A 25,058-nucleotide genomic window follows, 5' to 3' on the forward strand; every position below is an offset into this window, starting at 1 on the left:
GCGGGCGCCGTATCTTGAAAGCGATCTGGGCGCAGTGCGAGCTCGCGCGGGCATCTTCAAAGCGATCTGCGATGGGGACAAAGTGCATGCGCCGAGTGCCGGTAGCTTCGTATGCGCTGTGCGCTCGACGTTTAGTTCTCGTCGAAGCGAGACGAGACAGCGCGAAGGTCAATTTGCCATCTGCTGCTGGCGCGCTTTCTCACTCCGGCGTTTTCACAGCGAGTTTCCGCGGTCATCGAGCGGTGTTCATGTTTACCTGTGAGCGCGTGACACCGTGCTTGTCTATTTAGTAAGCGAATGTTTACAACTTGTACGGCCCATTAAACCACTGTGCTTGCTTCGTATTGCGCTCTACTAGTAAATTTGCTATCGCAATCGATCATTCGCCTTTCGAGCGAAACTGCAATTTTTTTGTATCTCGGCTATTAATGAACCAATTTGAAAAATTCTTGCGGTAGAACGCTCCCTAGAGGGCACGTAACAACTTCCAGCGTATAACCAAAATTTGCTACGTGGACTGGTGAGGGGCTCTTCAAGTAAGTGGAACAGTACAATTTTTTGCGGGGAGTTTTATGGCGCATCTCTAACTTGAGTCGTTCTGTAAATTCATTTCAAGTTCACCTGCTACAATTCGTAAATTGCAAAATGTGCTGTAATTAGGAAGTTAGCAATTTTTTCATTTATTGAATATATCTTTCGATTTCTCATGCAAGTATTGTCCGCCTCACTCAACAATCCAGTTCACGGACTAGAATTAAAATATCTGCAACAGGCGATCTTTCAAAATTCCGGAAAACTTTAAAATGATCACCCCGTATCTCAAAGTAATTAGGGAGTTTCAATTTCGCGTACGCAAACGGCTCTGGGTACTCAAAGGGATCCTTGCATACGGAAAGCGCCACGACAGACTTGCGTGCTTTTGTACAGGTATGGGGCTATTTTTTTTTTTTTTTTGTACCGTTTCGCATTCTTTTGCAAGCCTGGCGGTTTGGTCCCTTTGCGCACGCAAAATCTAAAATTCATCATCCTGTTCGTACACGTTCGAGTGCAAAATGCTGTGGGTCTATTTTTTTTTTTTTTTTTACATATAGTACGCAATATTCGCCCGGCATTGCCTCCCAGTTTAAGCTTTGTCTCCTATGTTTTGGACGACTCGTACACCCAGCATCTGAGTGAAACGGCACATGCAGGACAGATACACCAGTGACCACATAACCACTCCATACCCTCTCTGCGGGAATGCAATGTTGCTCATGCGCACGCTCCGTCGTCCGCATGCCGAAGGCGAAAACACCATCCGTGGAACAGTCTCACTCCAACTATTGAGGGCGAGGACTTAGTAGTCGCCATCTGTCGGAAGCGCCTCGCATGCGTAGTACGCGGCGCGCTCATAAGTTTGGCTGTCGGCGCTCAATAAAAACACGCGGGAGCCCTCCTGGCCATTTCTGTAAGTACTCTCCAAACGAGGGAAGTTTCTTACTGTAAAATAATAATCTTGGGCACACAGAAAGCGCAGAATAGTTTACACGCGCTATCTCTTTACCGAATAGGTACAGTGAACGCCTATTGCGCGCGGTCGCCACGATGGAGTCCCCCGAACCAGTTTCTTGCGTGAAAGGTAGGCAATCGCCGAGAGCAGGCTATGTGAAATATGTTCTTATGGTGTGCTGTCCGTATAACCATGGAGCCTAACAGAATAAGCCTCAATGCAGCGATCGCACGGGTTCGCAGCGACCTACTGCGCGTCTGCATGCGAGCGCGTTTTCGCATCGTGGCCGCGAGTTTTAGGCCGCAGCATATGAACATTTCACAGTACACAAGTAAACCATTGTTTCGAAAACGTAATGAGTGCTATGCACCTTCCACCTTCAAGACGCTGGATGTGACCGTCGCCGATGACACGAGTTTGATCAAGTGGAGGATTACAAAATACACACACACACTAATTACGAGAAATGATTTTTTTAATTACAGTAAAACAATGACATCACTTTGCAGTCTAAATGTACAATAAAAAGAATAACACAACGACTCACAAAACCTACATTCAAAGAACACAATAGTTAACATCTGGCAGAAAAAAAAGCAACCTCGATTGATGAACAGCAACATTGAATTCCGTCTTCTTAAAAAAAAAAAAGTACTGTACAAAATATCTCGCGATCAGGTAGAACATGTGTGCCCACGTGACGGGCGCTCTGGAAAGCAAAGGCACCTCGCATGCAGTCTGCTACGGAGCTGGCGAGTGTGACCGATGACATGACTATGATAGTTTCCTACAAAAATTACAAACTCTGGCGCTGCGATTACTCCGCCACCACGGGAATGACGGGTTAGGTTAGAATATCTGCCTAATCTTCGTGCTTGTGGCGTTGTTTCCAATAATTGAGAATTGTTGCCGAAATAGTTGGTTGAAAACGATTGATTTGCAATATTACAACACTGTTTGAAGCCAGAAGGACAAAGGCATTCCCTAGCTGGATGAGCCGCCGTAGACGCTGGCAAGAGTTTCCTTTCGTAATTCGTGCAAGAAACTTCGTGCACTAAACCGACACTGTTTCCACAGGCGCCTGAATGTCAATGTTTGTCGACATTACATTGAAAGTGTCTTACATGCGTGCATTCGGACGCACACCAGAAAATGTATCAAAAGGTGTTCTTGGTGCAACGAGATGCAATAAACTGCACGCAAATAGGAACAGCTCCGGGGCAACTTTAATGTAAGAGCAGGGGGTACACAATCAAAAGCCACACAACACAGTGATGTATGCACACGATGCGAAGAGCCTGACTGCACATGCAGTTTCTCAAAACAGGAACCACAGCCAGAGAGCACAAAACAGGAGCACCATGCAGAGAGCACAGAAACAGGCTATTAAGATGTTGAAAAAAATGCATATGCATGCCATGCACAAAGCAATGCGCAGAGTCTCTCTGGCAACATGCGGTAGTGCGTGAGCATCCCAAGAGCAGCCAGAGTAGCAGGAAGAGCCGTGCCCTGCAGCAGCCAGGGCAGAGTTGGGCAAACCAGAGTCGACTGGACTCCCGCTGGGCTGCCCCGATGCCGGTAGCGCTGGCACAGTACTCCATGGAAGAAAGCACATTTTCCTTAGTACAACCGCATTCGGTGAACGAGACAAACAAAAACAAGGCTCACTGGCTTGGGCGTTCTGCTGCTGAGCACGAAATCGCGACATCCGCCGAGAAGGAAGAGGGCGTTAAACTCTTTCCATGCGAACTCATAGAGACCCCAGTGATGGGAACAACCGAAGATGGGAAATTATTTCACAGACCTCAAACAGCTGAGCACCATACGTCGATTTTAACCAACACGGCAACAACCCTGTTTTACCCTGCAGACACTAATCGTAGACGATGTGGTAGAGCAATTCCCCTCGTCTGCCGAGGGCTCAGGCCTCCGACCAGAACGTGTTTGTCATTAACTGCGAAAGCCTGAGACAAAGTATGAAATGGCTGCGTGGTGTGAAAACGGTTGAAATTTCCAACAGAAGGCCGCACGCCCTTCCACTCGAGAGTCAAGGTCACATGCACAAATGCCTCTTCGCAAGACACACCGCCTGCAGCGTCACCAACCCTGGCACATGACTTCAGTTAATCATCCAATGCAAAATGCCGCCACTTTAAATGTGTTTCGCAGCAAAATATAAGGGGAAAAAAAGAAGGCACGGCTCGTCACGTGACCGTGACTCACTCCCTTGGCTTCGGTATGGAGAAAGCAGGAAAGCAACACCGCCTGCGTACGCTAGTCGAGGCAGAGGGGGGCAGTCTCTCTTGGCAGTCACGCTCGCCTCCTGGCGTGATCGTAACGGGTAGAAGAGGAGAGGTGTGGAGGGGACGCGCATGCGCTGTGGGGGTGTAGGACGCGGGACGAATGGACAGAGCTGCCGGCAAGAAATTTCTTATCTCCTCCAACGATGAACCGCTTTGAAAAATTATCTCGGTAAAACACTTCCTACACAGCGTTTTACAATTTCCAGTATACAGTAGAACCTCGTTCATACATTTTCAAAAAATATGCAAAAAATAAACGCACGATCCGGGAAAACGTACGATCCGAATCCAGTAAAAATTGAAGCTGACAAGCCCATATTGAGGTGCAAGGGTAGAAAACATTTATTTCTTGCAAAACATGTTAGTCGAATCTCGTTAATTCGAACTGACGCTGTGGTCCCGTCAAAGTTATGTGTATTCCATGGGCGAGAACGCTCTGTAATTCGAACATAACCGCGCACCAACAATGCTCTCAGCAGCACGCCCAATCACGTGGCGGCGCTTCCGACCGGCATTGCTCCGACACCGCCATAAAGCAAAAGCTTAGAGAGACCCCTCAACGCCGCGCGGAGAAATAAAAAATTACTCCATCTCCCGCTAAAGGAAACCATGTGTGGATGCGAAGCAGCGGGGAGTAGTAGTAGTAGTGATTTTATTGAAGAAAAAAAAATGACGCTTATTTCTGCTGCCCAATAGGGAGCACGGCGCAGCGTCAGGGGAAGGGGAAAAAGGAGATAAAGATGTTGAAGAAGCGGGGAGATGGTTAGCTTGAGCGGGAGATGGTTTCGCGGCAGCGGCGCGAGCGCACATCGTGGCGCTCGCTGCACAGGTGAGAGAATGAGACGCGCGCGATCCGTCATTTTCATATCGCGGAACTACCGTGGCCCCCCCAGCAGAGTATGCAGCTGTCGCACCACCTGTTGAGCGCGCCGCTCCGGATTTCTAGAGGAGAGAAAGGGGGGAGCGTAGGAGGAGAGGGGGAGGGGACGCGCATGCGTTGTAGGGGTGTGGCACGCGGGCGCCGCTCCGTAGAGTATTCCTAGAGGAGAGAAAGGGGGGAGTTTAGGAGAGGGGGAGGGGACGCGCATGCACTGCGGGGGTGCGGCACGCGGGCGCCGCTCCGTACAGGATTCCTAGAGAGAAAGGGGGACCATAGGAGAGGAGAGAGGTGGAGGGGACGCGCATGCTCTGTGGGGGTGTAGGACGCGGGACGGACGGACAGAGCCGCCGGCAAGAAATGCTTCGCATTTAAAATGAAAAAAATACCGCGGCGAAAATTTCACTCTCAAATGGCAAGGTCGCCGTTTCTGAGTCGCGCCGGAATACGCGTGTATGTGCCGACGTCTCGGCCAACGCTGCGGCGCAGAAGGAAGCAACGAGGAGGCCCAGTCCGGCCAACGCTCGCTTTAACGGCAGAAAAGGAAACTTCGGGGAGTGGGCTAAGCTGGCGCCGGGCCGGCGGGAGCGGCGGCGCCAACACGGCGGTGGGCGTGCACGGAGACATTTGAAGGGAGCTACGAGGGAGTTTCGTTCACTGCCGTTATCGGGATGCGAGAGAGAAAGAGAGATTGTGGTTGTGAAGAGGAAGAGGCGCTATCGGGATGCGAGCGTTGGCCGGCGTGGGCAGTTTCGCGGCTCTCGCTTTCTATGTGCTTGCGCGCCGCGATATTTCAGCACCGTTCGTACGTAGCGCTATGGTCCACAAATACATCAAAAATAAGTCCTTTTATTTCGAACAAATTTTCGGGCCGCTTCGAGTTTGAATTATCGAGATTCAGCTGTATTTTCTGTCGTTGCGTCACACATTGCAGACCCTTGTCCGCATGTTCTTTGTCTTTCGTGCGAAAGAAGCTTTGTAAGACTTCCAAGCCCGCAAGGGCTTCGGCGAAGGTAGCCGGTGGGCGCAAGCCTGCGTTCTCGCCGCCGTCTTCAGGCGCCCCGTCCGCCACCACCTCCGCTACGATCTCGCCGAGTCGTAGCGCCGCGCGCGCTCCGCGTGTTTTCGCCGCTTATGGCGAATTCCATTGGGAGAAGAGCAGGGCGCCGCGCAGTGCGGAGTCGGGTGGCAGCGCAGTGAGAGCAGGGACACTCGAACCGCCACTGGAATACGGCGTGCATTCTGAGAGCAGGTGGGAGGGCGACGTGTGAGAAGAAATGTACCATGTGACTAAAGCAATCAACGTCCCACCATTATCTGCAGGAGAACGGCAAAACACGCGTGATCGTCCTGGGATCTGTCGGGCGTAACGCTGTCACCGTTTGCAGCCACGTACTACATACTTTTGTGCAACGTTTCCGCCTGCGAAGATCATCTGAAACTGCAACTTGAATCTGAAGTTGAGCTCCGGCAGCTTTCGCTGCTGTCACCGTCGAGCGTCTCAAGCACTTCAGCAAGGCGAAGACGCTTTGCTGCCGCTGTCCCCCGCGCATCCGGCGCATCTAGGCTGACTAGAAATGCCAGGATCTGTCGCTAAATCGCTGCGAAGCTCGCTCGTATCACCGACGTCAAAATCAGCGGTGCCAAAACAACTACGCTTGGCTGCCGCCATTGCCGCCGCGCGCGCCAGCTGAAGCAAAATAAAACGACATGAGGAGGATATGACGGTTCAAGTCACGTGACTTCCTTCGTACTCCGTTTTTCAGGCGAGAGGAGTCCGGACTCCGGACTGCTCCCGACTGCTCTCGGCGCAGCGAAACTGCTCTTGTTCTACCACTGGCTCTCCCACTCCTGTTCGGCCACTGAAACACGTCGCCTCTGGAACGAGCACTTTCAGCGAGCTTCTGAGTGCTCCTGTTCTCCCAATGGAATTCACCATTAGTAGTTCGCCTTGAAGCGAGGTAGCGCAAACTTCAATTCGCTCGCCGCTGCTGCCGCGCTTCGTCACTTCGGGCGAACGAGCAATGCACAGAAGTCGTGAAGGGGTGGGGGGAATTGAGCACTGCAGAGAAACCGCGCGGCGGCCGTCTGCCATGAGAGTGCACATGAGAGTGGCCTTTTTGCACACCTGAATGATCATTTTTCGCTGCAGAACGTATCATACGACCGCAGTTTACCGCAATGCTGAACGTTGCTGCCGAATAATCACATCATCTGGGAACGTATTAACCGGAACGTATTAACACATTCCTCTATGTGGTTATGTTTATTTTTCGCGATTGCGAACGTAGGAGCCGGGTAATCGTACTAAACGGGAACGTATCAGCGAGGTTCTACTGTATAACCAAAATTGTACAACCCAATATCCATCTGCTCACCCAACCACTCTGGAGAGAGCATTTTTATAGAGTCGGGAAAAAGACAGGAGGCAAGCGGAGGAGAGCCTTGTGAAAAGCTAGGTGTCACAAGTAACCGAGATGTTGGTTGGACACACCAAACACATTGTAAGATAGTGGAATCACTGCTCCCATCTTCCTCAATGATCTAGACCATGACACTAGCCTCACCCCTAGATAGCCACTTCAAGCAATGCATAAAACCTTCAGTGTTCTCGCGATACGACCGTGATGACTCAAACCATATATGGTAGCTAGGAAATCGCAGTATGACACACTTATGCAGAACTAAATCTCTTCCCGAGTGATGAAGACAGCAGCAGAAATGGACTATTCTGGTTAGCGCTTATGCTGCTCTACTAGCAGCAAGAGAAACAACGTACTCAAGCAGCAGATTCCCGAAACCATCTAAAAGAAAGATAGCAGTGGGAGAGAAACATTTTCCAAAAATACCAGTGCTGAAGACCACGCACTGGTATTACCTTAGAAATCATTGGCATGCCACCTTGCTCCATTGAGTTCACATTCCATCAATTTTCAGGCAGATCAGAACTTAAATGCTGGTAAAAAAGATTGTGAGAGTAGCTGGAAAAATTTGAAATACTGCCAGTACTCTCAAAACAAAACTCCACAATAGTGTCAAGACTTCTTTCACTTTACAAGGCAAAAATAATGAAGCCTGCAAAACGTTTTTCATGCATTTGCACAGGTGGCAGCACAGGAGCTGGAGTTTCCAAATTTTTGTACACTAAACTTTGAATTCTAGGCCTGGCTGAAGCGTGGGCGACATGCATGATCAAGACATTGACTTGATGTGTGACAAACACAACGGTCGCAGCTAGCAGAAGTACAGCCTGGCCAGGTGCTACCTTTGCTTTTGCACATGGTACACTTCTACTGCCGATTGAATTGCAGTGAGGCAAGTTGCAAGGAGCTGAAGCTGATGTCCAGCATATCCTTTTAGTAGCCTTAGCAGTCTCCGCACTAAATCTGCAACAAACCAATCCTCAAATGACTAAGGCAGAAATGACAAATTAAGCTTCACAATACATGATGAATGCTTTTTCACATTTCTCTGTCCAAAGGTTTCCGTTTGCTTAGTAAATCTCATCCTTACCCAGGAACGATTAAGGGATATAAAACCTTTGTTGCAAAGCTTTTCCTGTACATTCATGAGAAAGCTGAGGCACTTATTGGCTGCATTTGAAGGTAGAGCTGTTATGTCATGTCTACAGTGGCTCATCTGCTGCCCATTGCAAGCGCATTGTTAGGCACTTTCCTCAGTCGACCTTAAAGCACAGCCTTTTTCTCAATGACACTTCTCTTTAAAGAGGGCATGCTGCTAACATTGAATATGTTTATGCTTCATCTTGAAAGATATAAACAAGCTTTTATTTTGATCTTGCAACCACCTCAGAAAAATTGCAGCACAGCCATCAATTATCTTGCACCTTGAGCGCAAGCTGCACTGAACCTTTTCATTGGAAGACCCACATGGTGCAGGGAACGCTGATCAGACTCCTAGCTACTAGGCAGTGGCATCCTGGTGCTTCTGTTTATTTGCACCATGTGACACATTATTCCATACTGAAACCATTCACAATGAAAAACGACAACTACACAGAAAACATACACGGACTCGCGCTGTGAATGGTTTCAGTATGGAATACCAACATGCCCAACGTACCGTCCTTTCGAAACACATTATTCAGCCTTCGGCATGGCACCATCGAGCTGTACAGAACAAGTCTGGCATGTAACGGTAGAGTTCACTACAGATTAAGAACTGTTTTCTCAATGTAAATGCCCACTCCTATTCACAAGATTCCAACAGAAGGCTTGTGCTATGTAATAAAATGTAGGCATCATTGTCAATATGGTTTACATAGTCCTGTCATCAACATGCAATGCTCCCAGCACAATCGATGCTCAAAGAATTCAGTACAGCTAGCAGAGTGAAGGGAAACCACTGGACAGCACGCAATTTGTAATCACAGTTTTTTGTGGTAAACAAAGTTTTCTCTGATGTGCTAATCACCACACTTCATTCTTGCAATTGCCACATAGCAAGAAAAATCAATATAAACACCTCATAAAAATGAAGAACCTGTCCTCTCCTGCCATAAGTGTTTTCAGCACATGAAGCAGATTGTGTGCTCTAAGCTCCTTCAAGCTGCAATGCAACATTTGTATGTCATATTTTCCATGCATGAAACCTGGTTCTAGCTAGGTGATAACAGGAAGCCACTACATAAACAAAGACAGTGCCCTTTGCTAATAAGCGATTTAAGGTTGTGCAGTTAAACCAAGCAGTCCACTATCAGCGCAAAGGGTGCCAAAGTGAGGTGGCTGATAAGCATTTTCGGCAATAAGCCTGACGGTAACCAATGTGGAAATTGCAGCAAAAGAGCAGAGGAATACGCATTTCAAAGCAAAAAAAAGAAGGGGGGGGGGGGACAGGCCTGCAGTACAGATCCCTGGCAGATTGCCTCTGCAGCAATCTTAATACACGGAAGTCGCGCCAGACATTTCCCCAAAGGTCATCTAAAAAAAAAGAAAACGAACACCACGAACATACACAAATAAGCATCACAGTTCTGCACTGCTAGCCACAACCTGCGAACGAGATGGCCAGCAATTCACAAAGGCGCTCCAACATACTTTCACATTTCTCATAAAATTGACTCCCATGATTCTAGTCACAGCATATCTTTCAAATAACAGAAACACTCAAAAAAAAACAAAATTATTAACAGAAGCACACACAAAAAAACTTCTAAAATCCTTACACACTACCTACATCACACCTGTATCAAATTACACTAACAGTTACAGGTCTCCATTTCACTGTGCAAACATTGTAGAGAAAAAATTAAGGTTCCTGAATATTCTGCAGCCAAATGGGGATGCCACATCATGAGGCACATGCTTCCATTTTTTTTTTTATCGCTGCAAAAGCAGAAATGCCAACGTTAAATGCACTTTTTACCACTGCTCCCGAAACCAATTCTTTAAGCTGTTAAGTACAACTGCTTAGGAACAGCAGAGTTTATTTTTTAATTTTAGCTGTGTTTTGGAATTTCCAGTCAGTTTTACCGTTGGCACTGCAGAGCTACTGGACAGACGTTTAGGCCATATCCCTGCCTTATGGCACCAGGGGCAAGTGCCAAATTGTTGAGCACTGGTGGCACTATCTGCCTTTCAAAGATAAGGCAATCACTCTTGATAAACAATACAACAGTGCTGTTTGCCTTGGCCACTTCATGTGCAGAAGGTGAAACTTGGCTCGCGTCCAGCGCGGCAATAAAAATTATGACTTAAACTGGGTGTACTATACTGTGCACCACAAAGTACTTTAATATCAGATGGATTCTGCTTCACATGTTCAAGTGCGCACTTCCCTGAACCTGAAATTTAGCTGCCAGCCACAGCAAGAGTGCACAAAACCGAACCAGCTGCACACAGTGTGGCCAAAGCAAACAGCCTTGATTTTTGCCTGGAGCCCAATGCTGACAACAGCATGATGGCGATCCATGGCTGACCAGTGTTGTTTAAAGAGAGAAAGAGGACTGGGGAGGGGGGGGGGGGGGGGTCGGTGCAGTGGCTACCTCCGGTTGGGCCTTGGCGCCTTGGCACTGGGCACTCCTGCATTGATGCCAAACCCATTGTTGTGGCTGGGTAGAGGCATACGCATGGAACTGTAAGAACTGTAAGGCATCCCTTGGCGGCCTCCTCCTCCTCGTGGGGCAAAGCCCAGCGGGTGGCCATTACCTGTTGTGAGAAGAAGAAGAAGAAAAAAAAAAAAGAAGTCACAAGATTGAGAAGCATGCACAGTTGAACTGACTTGTTGAACAGTAATCATGAATGCAGATAAAGAGTGAATCTGTTTGGCAACAGCCATGAATCTTACAATATCAGAAGGGGGAGAAATGAGGATAGCAAGCTTCCCTAATGAATAACTACAGTACATAGAAAACAGGATGTAGCTGGCATTATCTTTAAAGTTTTGTGTGTGCTTTTGCATATTGATCTAACTTCAAATGAAACAAGCCTGTGTCTTTGCCCAGATTACACGCACCACCAGCACATGTATCCTCCGCCAAATGGAACTGTGCAATTATGGGGGCCCAGCTTCAAAAAACTTCTCTTACATGACTGTGCTCACGTGCCAACAAATATGACAGCAAGAACGATGGTACTGACTACACTATAGGAAGCAAGCAAGCAAATCAGTGACCCGTGCTTTCATAAGAGGATTTTTGCGAATATGGGCTCAGGTGCATTATCTAAAGAGTCCTGACTAAAAATGGCTCCAGTCAAACCCACTTATAGCAATAATGAAAGACCAATAAAATGTCATTAACCACCACAAACAGTTATAACCAGGCTATTTTACAAAAATGACTGCTTCAAGACATTTAATGTCATAATACCCAGTCACAATAATCGGTGCCTTTTGATAGAGTTAACTTGCACCATTTGGAAGCAAATGAAGGTACTAAACGTTGTTTGGTAAACTATGTGTATTGGCTTGTCATTTGCAGGTGAAAAAAAAGCTGCAATAGTTCCATGGCTATGCTGTGAGCTTGCAGTATTGTCAGCATTGTGAACAGGCACAGGCACCATGCAGCAAAGTTGTTACTAAAGTTAGTAACAAGTTGTGACACTTTTAACGCTATGTGTTACTCCCCGAAAGCTTGAGTCTGCAGGAAATAAGTTGGACTGCATCATCAGCTAGATCGGCGTTCCTGTTTATTCTTACTTTGTGCTCTTTAAGCATCATAAAAGGCTTGACTGATAAGGGGAATCAAGCCAAATTCTTTCTGACGTTAAATGACAGGCTGCATAACTGCTATCTCCTGTGTCACATGTATGGTGTGCTTATTTAAACACAGTTTCACTTTTACAAAGGAAGAGTTGGAACCAGGAAGAACTATAGCACCAAGCTAAGTTCAGCAAAGGGTCATGCTACCAGAGGTGAATACTGATACAAATTGGTATCTGTGCTCCAAGCACAATGAAATGATAATATAAGCTCTCGAAGTGCATGCAACATGCTTTTACTGACCAAACAATATGGATTGCTTGTAAGGTCTGGAAAAGTCATTGGGTACACTGGCACTTGAGGTAACCATGATAGAGCAAAGCAGCAGGGATAAAGTCCTTGCTTGCACAATTTGTCTGGCCATAAAAAGCATAGCGAGTGCAACTAGGGCAGTCCAATAAGTACTTAGCCTTCAAAAGAAAAACAGAAATTTTGGAATGGTGTCGATTTATTCCTCAACATAGTCCCCTTTCAACTCTATACACTTGACCCAGCGATCCTCCAACTTCTTGATCCCGTCGGAAAAATGTTTTCTCCGGAGCTGCAAAGTAGGCTTCTGTGGCGGCATTTGAGTTGAATGAACTTCTTCATTCAACTCAAATTTTTGTCCGGCGAGTGACTTTTTCAAGTTGGGAAACAAGAAGAAATCACTCGGGGCCAAATCTGGAGAACACGCTGGATGGGGCACCACTTCGTAGCCCAGTTCGACCAACTTGGCCGTGGCGACGGCGCAGGTGTGAGCTGGCGCGTTGTCATGATGAAAGAGCACCTTTTTCTTCACCAAATGTGGCCATTTTTTTCGCAATTCGGCGTCGAATCGGCCCAGTAATTCGGCGTAGTAGGGTCCTGTCACCGTTTTGCCCTTCTCAAGGTAGTTGATGAAAATCACACCTTGAGAATCCCAGAAAATGAATGGTGGCCATCACCTTTCCGGCCAATGCGACAGTCTTCGCCTTCTTCGGAGCAGGTTCTCCGAGTGCAGTCCACTGTTTCGACTGTTCTTTGGTCTCTGGTGTGTACCAGTGGATCCATGTTTCGTCGACGGTCACAAAACGACGCAGGAACTCCTTCGGATTACGCTTAAACAGCTTCAAACACTGCTCTGAAGTGGTCTCACGGACGCGCTTGTTGTCCGGAGTGAGCAAACACGGCACCTATCGCGCCGACAGCTTTCTCATGCCCAAAATTTCATGCAGGATATGACCCACGCGGTCTTTTGAGATGCCTACTGTCTCAGTTATCTCGCGCACCTTCAGTCGACGGTCTGCCAATACAAGGTCGTGGATTTTTGCCACGTTATCGGCCGTGGTAGCCGTTTGCGGGGCCCCTGCGCGAGGCTCATCAAAAACCGACGTGCGACCACGCTTAAACTCGTTGAAGCAATTTTTGATGGTTGCCATCGAAGGAGAAGACTCACCGTAGACGGCATCCAATCGCTCTTTGATTTCACTGCGCGATTTCCCTTCCAAAAACAAAAATCGAATCACCGACCGATATTGCTCTTTTTCCATTTTTTTTACGGACACACAAAAAATCACCTGCTTCCTCTTCCTCAAGCGGCCAAAAACAAAAAATGTCACAGTTTCGCCCTAAGGGCGAAGCAATGAATGCGATAGCAACACAGCAATGTCATACGAAGTAAGGTGAGCGGCTTTGGTAGCAATATGAATTGTAGTAAACATGAGCTGATTAAGTAAGCAGGAGTGCTGCGGCGTAAGTAGACCGACATGAAGAGAGACTCGATGACCACGAGAAGACGCGTGTGAAACGGTGGTGTTGATGAGAAGCGTTTCCCGTGGGCAGCGCGTGCGAAGGGACACACCTGTAGCGCTGAACTGCCGATCCGGGCAGCATTGCATGTGTAGCGTGCGTTGGAAAATGTGGCCCGACTAGTACTAACTGAATGAACAAGCGTGGTGTGAGCGCGCACAAACAAACACGAATAGATCACATTGAATGACTGCAGACAATGACTGTCAAAACGCTGGCAGCAAGCATACGCCGCAGCGGGCGAAGGTACGTGCGGTCTATCGCTTCAACGGAAACTGAGCGGCGAATGCACGGCGCATAAAGGTCAGAGACGGTGAGGACGAGCGACGAGCGCGGTTGTTAGCAGAGTAGAAGTGCCCCCCCCCGCTCCCTCCGGCGCTGCTGGCTTCCTGCTTCCTTGCTTGCGCGTGGGAGATGAGTGCGTTCGCTCTCCGTGATAGCGCGCGTCCCCGCACGCTTCCGCTCGGGCATACGGCGCGCGGCGAAGATTTTATCTATACGGAACCTCACGGCGACGGCGACGACGGCGACAACGACGGCGACGCCGACGGCAGAAATCCGGTTGAAGTGTCCATATAATTGCTATCACAATAAAAACTGCGAGCCCGATTCGACTGGACCTTCGCACGTGTCCCTCTAAGAGAGCGTACTCAACGTCAGTATATGTCTCATGCGATAGCGTCGCGCTCTCGCGGTGAGGCTAAGTACTTATTGGACCGCCCTCGTAAAACCTTCCAGAAATAACAGCACAGTAGCCAAAACAAAAAGTAGACTTCTCAAAATAGGCGGATTTGTTCCCTAATAAATTCCTGTCTCCTACTAAAAAGTGTAAAAGTTTACTGCATTAACAAAAAATCTGAAGAATGGGAAGTTTTAATGTTAAAAAAAAATAGTTTGCGCATTGAAATCTATATGTACTGTGTCAAGCTTTGCACAGCAAAACTTCATACTGACATGCGCAGAAAAGGCAGGAGCAAAGTAATAGCAAAAGTAATCCTTCTGCAACATTCTTTTTTTTTTTTTTTCAACAATGTTCACATAGCCAGCACAATTTAGAGGTGTCAATCACTTATGTATGCTACCAACATGCCCTGAAAGATAACCATACATTAAAGGGACACCGAACAGAAACGCTAAAACAGTCAAGACTGATAAAGTTTCTTTTAAAACTCTAATTTCATAAATTCTGTGGTAATAGACAGATTACTAGAAAAGAAAATGAAGGCCAAAGTTTCACTTTTCTTAGCTTCGTGCCAAAATCCCAGCGCCGGCACATCAGTGCAACGTCACAGATTTCAAAATATTTTTGTGTACTTGGGCTGTTATCGATTAGTAGAGTTTCTCTATACTTGCCAAGTTCAGTCTGCCTGTTTCAGAATACATTGTAGTCCATCTCTAGCAATAAATGATTAACTGGGCTCAAGGAGATGCCGAGTTGGTGCGGGAATTTTAAAGCGGCGGGGACAACCATCTCTTGTTTTTGCATATTTTTTTGGTTTACCAGAAAATTCTTCTCACACTAAGAGTTTTGGCGCAGTAGAAGGTTAATTTACTAATGCAGCTGAGATTGCTTTTCTGTTTAATGTCCCTTTAACAGTTCATCGCTTTTCTGCATTGACGGGAACGCTGGCCCACTATCTTATTACAGCCACTGCACGAAATATTGTTTCAGGCCAAATGTCTTGAAGCCAGTTCATTTAAGTCAGGTCACTGATCCGACTAATTTTCTTACTGGCAGGTGTTTAATGTTTTCATTTAAAAAGGATAGCCAGAAGCTGAGTAGCTAAGGAATATAACTACTATCTGATGTTCTACATAAGTGTTTAAGCAGCGTCGGGGCCTTTTGCATCTGACAAATAGTCAAATTAAACTTAATCAATATTGACTATAATAAGCAGTTTATCTCACCAAAGGACATCACAGACACAACAGTCCACCTCTTATTTATTGCTTTATCTGAAGGATTTATGCCTCACTGGACACAATTTTACCTGACAGAAAGACTGAGCTCATTATCCTAAACATAAAAAAAATACTCAGTGGCAGAATAGTACAGCACTGGACACGAAAAGCCCCCGAGTCATGACACATCTAATAAGGAAAAGAAAATGTATGTAACTAAAGCTCCGGAAAAGAAAGGGGAAAGCACTGGTATTTTGCAAGAGTAAAGCTTAGGGGAGCGCGAATGTTCGAAACTTTCGAATAATGAATCGAATAGTGTCCTATTCAATTCGATCTTCGACTAAAGTAGTCACTATTCGTAAATGCAAACATTTTTCAAATACTTCAGAATGTCAACTGTACCCAAATAAACATAAAATTGGAGCAAAAGTATGGTAAACTTTCACTCCTGCGGGCATAGTACAGACATAAGACATGAGAACTTGCGTAACTGAGCAGGCTACGCCACTTAGGTAGCCATACTTTCCAGGCAGTGCAGCAATCATTCGCACTCTCTGAAAAGCCCTATGCATACGAAGAAACTAATTGTTTGCTCCTAATGCTCCACTTGTGCTTTTAATAAACAACACTTCATAACATATTATGTAATGACAGAAACTTGCTAACTTTAATAATACTGGGATGTGACATAGTTTTATATTAATTGTGATAATGGTTATTCATTGTTCGAAAAGTATTGTATATTCGATGTGATTCGGTTTCAAAAATCACTATTCGCATACCCCTAGTAAAATTACATGGCAAGAAAGCACATAAAACAAATCTTCCTTGTAAATGCATTATCATGCTCCACTCCTGGCAACAAGTGACATGCAGTCAGATGCAACTAAACATACAATGCTAATATAACAACACAGACAGACACCACATGCAGTCATTTATTTACTAAGCAGCTCTGCAGGTTTTTTTTTTTTCCTCCTCTTTTTTAACTACTCAAATAAGCTAGTGTCTACAGCCAGAAGTAACAAAATGCCACAGAGGAACTTGGGACAGGAAATCAGAACAATGCCAGCAAAATGTGACTAGCCACTGTCCAATTTTCAGCACTACCTGCACCACAGCACGTCTTCACCCTACCAGCCAAAATTCATAATTATTTATACAATATTAGGCTGGGCACAAATGAAGATACAGTAATTGAAAGGGAGGTGGGACATTCAACGTGTTAACAGTTCTGCATGCATAAATGACTGACCACACTCCTTCTAGTGGCCAATGTGCAAAAAAACAAGTGAATAAAGAATTTGTAATAATTGAATACTGTTAAAGAAATATGAAAGAAAAACACTAAATCAGTTTATTCTCTGAAAACTATTTTTGTTAATTCTGCAATAAGAGGTTGAAATCTAGAAAAGAAGACCAAACTTCTTGCTCTCGAATCTAGTACTGAAACCCAAATGCCCAAGTGTGGCATCATGGATTTCAAAGTGCCTACTCGTAATTGAGCCATTGTGTAGTAGTGAATATTCTTAAAACTTGCCAAGTATAGCCTTTGGCTCCTCCAGAATAAAATGCCAGTCCCCATCTTTACAAATAAACAATTAACTAGGTCAAAGCAGACATTGTGCCAAGCTGTAGTGGGAACTTCATAATGGTGCCACCTGCCTCTCATGATTTAATACTGGCTTATCAAGCCTCTTATCATGGTAAGAGTGGCTTTTTTTGGCATTGTAGAAGGGCAATCTACTAATGCAGCTCAAATTATCTATCTCTTTAGTGTCCCTAACATCACAGAGGGTGCACCCTACAATATGGCGAGTACTGAAAAAAACAATGTGTACAAAGTGCGCACAGAAAGTTACCAGCAATTGTACGATAGTGCTGTACCTCTGGAAGCCTAAGGTGTCATTACCCATTTACTATTCATTTCATTGCATTAAAATCTAAAAATAGGCAGTGGGCACGTATTCGAGCATGACTGCTTGCACGGTACATTACACAACAGTGCATACATAACAGTACACCGACTCTCGTAAGTTAAGGTGGGTGATACTTTGCTTCAAAATAGATTTTTTTTAGATAATCATTAAAATATTATACAGCCAAACCTTCTAAGGAAATGCAATGACGTATAACAAACTAATTGTAATTTTCTTTGAATTTCCATGAATTAACTTGAAATTGTTTTAACGAAGCAAAAATTTCCTTTAAATAGATATAATGAACCTTTTTTAGTTCACAATGAAGATTTGCTAATCATTTTGCACCGATCGGCACCCAACACTGCTTGTACATAGTAACTCGCCTGATTCAGCAGTTCAAAACTCCTGTAAGCTGTCAGTGTCTTTCCTGAATTGGTGGTCACACATGCATTCTACCACTGTTGCCTCACACACCACTCTACCTATGCTGCATTCTCTTGTGCTCTGTGCACACAACACGTTGCACTTTGGTTAACATCAAGTACTACTATTATGCCTACATAAACAAACATAAAATGCCTCAGAAAGGCTGGCCTACGTTTCAATAGGTGGATCTATCTTTGTCAAGGGCCTTTGAAAAAGACGGGTCCACTTATCAAAATGTAGGCGAGTCTTTCTGAGGCACTTTATCCCTGTAACATCTATATCACAGTTATCCATCTTATCACAGCTCCATCTGTCAGCCCCCTTCTTGATTTTCGGATTACACCCACATGAAACGCAATAGTGAATAAATGGCTTGCGGTATATAGAAAACGCTTTCAAACATGCTGCACCGCCTAATTGCAGCTATGCTTAACTGCTGCACATGTGTAATAAAGGAGTTTTCTGTGTCCTGTGTGAAATTTTATAAAAATCACTTTCATTTTCTGTTCTTTTCTTTCTTTTGTCATTGACTGAGACAAATCGATGGCACTGTTATTGCCGAGATGAGGCACTCAGCACAACGAATGAGAAAATTGTGGCTGTTTAGGCTTGTTGGTTCAACATAGTGACAGTGTAGTTTTGTCAGCAGAAATGGAAACAAGCTTACACCTGAAATAATAGAGGCAGAAAAGATTTCACACCTTTGTTCTGGGTGGCGTGAGTACCATATCTGTGCACCTGTCAGATAAGGAGTTAACCTTCCAAAGAAAGTGAATTGCACATGTGTAATGGCAATGAGTTTTCAGTGCAAACACAGGTCACTGAAAATAAACCTTTGTTGGTAGTTAGCACTTGTTTGTGATCTCATTTCTTCTATTCATTTTTCTGCACTACAATTTGTCAATAGGACAAACGACAAGTATGGATCGTAGTAAAATACGACCTGCGTTCATGTTCTTGGCGATCGCTCGACTTATCAGCGCTTTGTAAACATGTTGCGCTGGCATGTTCACAAAACGCTTCAAAAGCTGTTGCACCACTACTTGTGCACACACGATGGATAGCTTGACAGCTGCATCAGAGAAAGCAGTCATCTCGTTAATCTTTTACGGTCCTTTGTCAAAGCGCAGTGGCCTGCTTTTGCATTAGCTTGTTCAAAGCTTATGAACAGCAGCCCCCTACAGGCAATCAATGTTGGCTAAAAAGATGAACAACCATTTTAACAAAGTACTAATGGGTATAACAAAGCTTGGCTCCCTTTTCAATTTCGTTATGGCAAAGATTTACTGTATGGCACTTATGTATTTGCAACTTGTAAAATACTTATTTAATTTTTTGTTGCCATGCTGACCGAAAAGTGAATAGGTGTTGGCCATTTACTTGCCTTTTTTTCGGAATGCAATTTTAGGTCACCTTTGCACCTTTTTTCAAACTGTTGAGTGCACGTGAATGAAATTTTGTGAACAGTTGATTTAGTGTACCTAACTAGAATGTACAGCTGGCTACTAACAGCAGTTTTGCAAACAAATAAATACTGTGTGTAAAAGGCCGTCGTACAATGACAAAAAGAAACAAAAATATGTATTTTGCTTAAGTTTCTCACTGCATCTATAAGTACAGTTGAAACCCCACAATAACAAAATCAGCGGGGAAAGTAAAAAAATTCACTTTCGCAGGAATTTCGTAGTTGCAACATGAGCCAGCACAGACATGGAATGCACTGAAAAATGAAACTTCAGTGTCAAAATTTTGTTATCCTAGTTTCGTGAGCCTTGTTCGAGGCTATAGAATTGCATTACCAGCATGAGAAAGTGCACACCATGCGTCACCGATAACTTTCGAGGATACAATCACTTTTGCGAGATTTCACATAACTGAGCATCGGGCGTGTCAGCGTCGACGAACAACTGCATTCCGCACAAAGATTTGCCCTATGGGGCCTTATTTTCAGTCGATCTCTTTTGCGGATACAATCTCTTTCGCGAGATTTCGCATAGCTCGGCACTGGACATGTCAACCTCTATGGGCGACAGCATTGATATGGTAACTTTTGCGAATTTGGTGTAACTTGGCACCAAATGCATTGGCATTTATGGGCGAGAGCGACACAACTTTCCCCAATTTGGCGTAACTTGGCATCGGATTGATCCAATCACCTTTGTGAGATTTTGGACGGGTTCACCTCTGCAAGCAACAGTGTTCCTCCAGTGCCCACTAAAGCCTGTAGATTCCAACGCATTCTGTGCCAAGTTATGCGAAAGCTCCCGAAAGCAATCGACTGAGAATACGGCTCCACCAGGCAAACATACACCCAGCAATGCCAAATCCGCACGCGATGCCCGTTGGGTGATACCAAAACCAGCATTCTTGAAGCAGGGGACGCATATCCTCGGATCTCAATCACAGCCGCAGGCATGGATTTTTTGCTTTTGCTGGACTTAGTTTTCTCCCGCAGGTTATGCACTGCACATGGTACGCAAAAAAGAACTTCATCACTTGTTAATGGAGGTTGACGACGATGTGGCCGCACCCGCCTTGTCATTTGAAACGGGCAATCAAAAAACAAGATAGTGGTCATGACAGGCTTCTGGCACTAGCGATCACTTCCCACGCATTGCTGTTTTTGTGTGCTGCAATGGTATTTTATACAATTTAGATGGAGAGAAAATGCTTTTGAGCATTTTCTGTACTCTGCTAGTGTTATACAGGTTCCGGTGAATTCCTTTGATGTGGGATTGCAGTTTAGTGAAGTTTTATTATCGAAAGATACGAAAATTGTTTAATCCTATGGGCGTTCGCCAAGGATACGAAAATATTTTGTTGTGACGGGAATTTCGTTGTCTCAAGATTTCATTATTATGGGTTCGAGTGTATAGGGCCGGTATTTTGTAGCGATGCGTTATGCTTTATTCTATACTAGTCTTATCATCCACCGCTCACGGCCGGCTGATCCCGTTGTGAGCGGACCATCGCTTTGACCACTGACCAAGCCCGAAAAGAGCGAAAAGGCATTAGCATCGGAAAGGCATCACTACAAAATACCGGCCTAGGTCTTGTTGAACTGTGTAAGATACTATTGTCCTTGTTTGTGCAAAGTTTGAAAGCACTGCAACTGGTTTTATAGAAAAAGGTACATTACAAAAAAAAAAAAAAAACTTTTTAATGGCTTTGGGCTTTAGAGCTAGACCAATCATCACTGATATCATATGAAGTATTTAAAAATCAACTCCACTTTCATGGCTCCTCTGATTGCAATTTTTCCATACTACATTTCACTGCACCTGCCCAGTGCCTCTTTTACTACGGAGCTCAGTTGCTGAGCATAAGGTTGCAGGTTTGATATCTGGCTGTGGTGAACACGTTGATGGAGACACAACACTAAAACTTATATTTTCTTTGAACAGCAGGTGTTGAATTTAATCAGGAGCCCTACACTAAAGAGTCCTTCTTAGCCCAAAGTACAGGTTGGGGATCTAAACCTGCGAATTATTATGCACTACTACACCACTGTGCTGTACACAAGTGCTACAATTCATGGTGCAATTGATGTTTCTTTAATATCAGTGCATCTTGTACAGCGCTAAAAAAAGAAGCACACTACAAATGTCCCTGCAGACTTATTCCGAGGCACATACCCTCCTCAGACCCATGAGTGTAGTAACACAATTACCAAGTTGTCATTTACCATTTCTTCTTAACACTATCTCACAAACATGAAAAATACATTGTTGATCAAATGCAAGGGAGCTTACATACAGCACCTTCATGTACAGCCTCCCGCAATTTTAGCTATATTGCGTAAGAACACTACAATATGGCCGTACATCGTCCTGAAGGGAACATCGCATTAGACGACTCTTGCACAGGAGAGTGCTCAGTGCACTTAAAAGTACTTTTGCCCGTCTCACTGATTATCGCCGCTTAAAGGCGCTAAAATGACGCATGATGGACGCTCGCGCAATATAGCTAGAAATGTGGGAGGCTGTACATAGACCAAGTTTATACAGGTAAAAACCTCTTTTGTTTTCCCAAATATACTACATGTTCTTTTTAGGCTCTATACAGATTTCTTTTAAATTGCTTGTGGCAAATTGTTCGATTAGGTGGACATTATTCCCACAATATTATTAAAATTAATTTTAAAATTAACTGGAATGCCAACGTCATTTGTCACACACTTTGGGAATGAATATCTTGAAAGTGGTGTCATTCTGAGAGTTTATTCCATGCAGATACGACCTGAGAACTCACTGGCAACAATTCATAAATTGAAATGTGTGTCATAAGGTAACTAGTGAGAAACTTAATCAGTGAAATGTTAGTCGATTATGCATTTAGACTTTTCATGCAACTAACTGCCTCTTTGAGTAATACAGCTCAAGGACTAGAATTGCACTATCTGCCAAAGGCAATTTTTAAAAGTTCTATACAGCCTTTAAAAAAAAGAAAGAAAAAATACTCGGCTTATGTTCATTTTTCATCCACGATCGCAGCGCTATCCTCTGGCATTTTAATGTACATTGCAGGAAATTTTTGTCATCAGTGATGATACAACAGCCTCACACAAAGTACTAGTAGCAAATTTCTCATAAAGGAGTGCCAATAACATGCTTAAACAATTGATATATGCTGCTGCCAGCATTTGGCTTTTGTTCAGCAGAATTTTTTCACCAATTGCTTCTGGTTTAACTTTAAAAATAATAAAGCCAAGTTTCTTAACCCTTTAACCCCCAATCCCGAACTGTACTCATCATAGCAAGTTGTACCAATATCGCCAATGACGAGTCAATCGTTCAGCCCTATGTTGCGCTGCTCTCACTGCCAAAGACGAGTTATGGTCAGCATTGAGGGAAAGCTGCCCTCAAAAGCAGCGTTCCTTTTTTTTTTTTAATTTCTGTGTTAATTTTAACCAGACACGAATCAAGTAATATATTTGCAGAGTCAGAATGAAACAGAAAATATTATGACTACATAAAGAATTTGGGAAATTTGGTATGTTCTTCTGGAAGTAATTTGGGGGTTAAAGGTTTAAGGAAGGACACAGCGTGAGCAGTGCATGAGGTGCCTTTCATGGGTGTTTCCTTCCACGCTTAGTGTGCTTAGAACATCTAACAGTTCTGTGGTACATTAGTGTGACTATGACCAGATGTTTAACATTTCTTTATCACAACTTTCATACCATAGTGCAGTATCCAGAGATGAAGAGCATACACCTCACAAGAGTCCAGTGGGAAAAAGTGGAAAAGGAAAGAATGAGAAGCCACAAGACTGCAAGCAGACCAAGAAAAGAGCATGGCCCCATGCATGCCAGAAGCCAGCCATATGAGGACACAAGAGATGCACCAAGCAAGATGCACAAGAGAGACGACATCTGCCCAAGAGGCCCACAGAGCAGCAGCCTTTTGGTCTACAGCAGGCAGCCATACATTGTCAAATGAGAGAATTTGAACTGTTCTTTCACTGTCAATACTACAAGCTGTAACGAAAGCAGAAAGTCGTGTAGGTATGAAAGTAATGTGCCATTAAATTTTACAATGCTTCTAAAAACAGTCAAACAGCACAGTCATCTGCGCAAATTCATAAAGGGGAGCAACCAAGGTTACTTCTGCTCGTACATTTTTATGTGGTTAACAAAAGTCATCGGCGAGACTACACATTCAAGTCAACATATCTATGGTAATATCTGAATGAGCTCCAATCTGCACATTTACCACCAACAGTTTATTGCGCAGTACATTAAAAACCTTAAGTTAATAAAAAAAAAAGCCTGCCAGTTCAATCAGAGAAAAAATGAGAGCTCATGACATTGCATTAAACCAAGACGGCCCTTTCTAACGATGAACTTAAGAAGAAAGTCAAGAACTCAAGTGTACTGAACTTCAGTGTTCAATAGAGAGAGAGAGAACGTAAAGATTTGTGTCACAGACTCAAAAACCTGATGCCTCAGCATTTGTGACATTACTGTCACCCATCCCAGTTTAGTATAGTTGAAGTCCCTAATGCTTAGTATAAATGTTCAGAAAAAAAAAACTGTTTAAAGCTAAAAATCCCTATCTCCTAACATGGTCAAAGGCATTCAACAAAACCACTTTTCTATATGGACTACAATCCAATTTTTTAAGGTCAATGTCAATGTTGAAATTACTGGGTGTACTGTTTTGTCAGAGTAGTGTAACAGCCAACCCTTTTCTATGCACGTAAATACTAAGTGGTTTCTTAACTTGTCTACATGATATTGTAGCAGAGCTTACTTATGCAGGCAGTGCACTTCAGCTAGCTTGTTTCCGTGATCTTAAGGCCTAGAAGGCTTGAAAATGGCTTTCCACTCTGTTCCTTAGACACACCTGACTTGAATTGCCTTGATGGCCACTGGTGCCATCAACAGCAGTACGTACAGATAACAGGCATTAACACTCGCAGTGTTTTTTTTTTTTCTTTCAAACATATATGCTTAGTGACAATAAAGCTAATGTCATCACCACGTTGCTGTAATGCTAAATCCAAACAGGACAATGAATTGGAATTCGCTAACACATTTTCCATCACATGATCACTGGGTCGCCACAGTGCATGTCCTGCACCTTGTCAGTTCTATGTTTCACAGTCTGACACAGAGTTATAAGTGGCTTAGCATTTCTGTTCAGGCCTTTTCCAGGTAATTTGTGTTAGCTTAGTGAAACGCTTATTTTATCAACAAGATCTAATTCTTTAGTGCTCAAATACTTGTGCTGCAATGTCACTGCAGGTGCTTGTTCTCAGGTTCCTCTTGCAGCACTGGATGCTTTTACACGAGAGACGAATAAATTGCTTTCACATATAATTGCATTTTGCCAACATTCAAGATATGGAGATTCCACATCAAAGTTCCCACCATGTAAATTGGATGTGTCTAAAGGGATGCAGAAGCAAATAATCATGCGATAGCTCACTCTGTAAACAAGTTGAGATTTCGCCTGCCTGTGTGAATCCAGGTTTGCAAAAACAAAATAAACAGGTGCATTAAGAATAAACTGAACTAGACCAAATTGAGGCGATCATACATCAACATTGATGTTTCAGCATTACAAGGCATACACGTGGCAAATCAATGTAAGATATTGGGAACTTACACTAAGCTGCTGCCTAAAGGAAAATTTTTTAATTGCTCT

The 25,058-nt window shown here is 44.3% G+C and overlaps 1 protein-coding gene and 1 pseudogene across 1 annotated transcript in view; both read right to left on the bottom strand.

Moving 5' to 3' along the window:
- LOC119457570 (uncharacterized) overlaps positions 1-24,864 on the bottom strand; it is a 130,136-nt gene extending 105,272 nt beyond the window's left edge. The window contains exons 1-2 of the mRNA XM_049665230.1: positions 24,840-24,864; positions 10,674-10,836 (exon numbers count right to left, since the gene is read on the bottom strand). Coding sequence (XP_049521187.1) covers positions 10,674-10,833 — 160 coding nt within the window. The 5' untranslated portion in view covers positions 10,834-10,836; positions 24,840-24,864. The remainder of the gene's footprint in view (positions 1-10,673; positions 10,837-24,839) is intronic.
- LOC125942689 (protein GVQW3-like) lies at positions 12,757-13,456 on the bottom strand (annotated as a pseudogene).
- Positions 24,865-25,058: the final 194 nt, after the last annotated feature.

The sequence above is a fragment of the Dermacentor silvarum genome, chromosome 1, assembly GCF_013339745.2.
Source record: "Dermacentor silvarum isolate Dsil-2018 chromosome 1, BIME_Dsil_1.4, whole genome shotgun sequence".
Classification (NCBI taxonomy): domain Eukaryota; kingdom Metazoa; phylum Arthropoda; class Arachnida; order Ixodida; family Ixodidae; genus Dermacentor; species Dermacentor silvarum.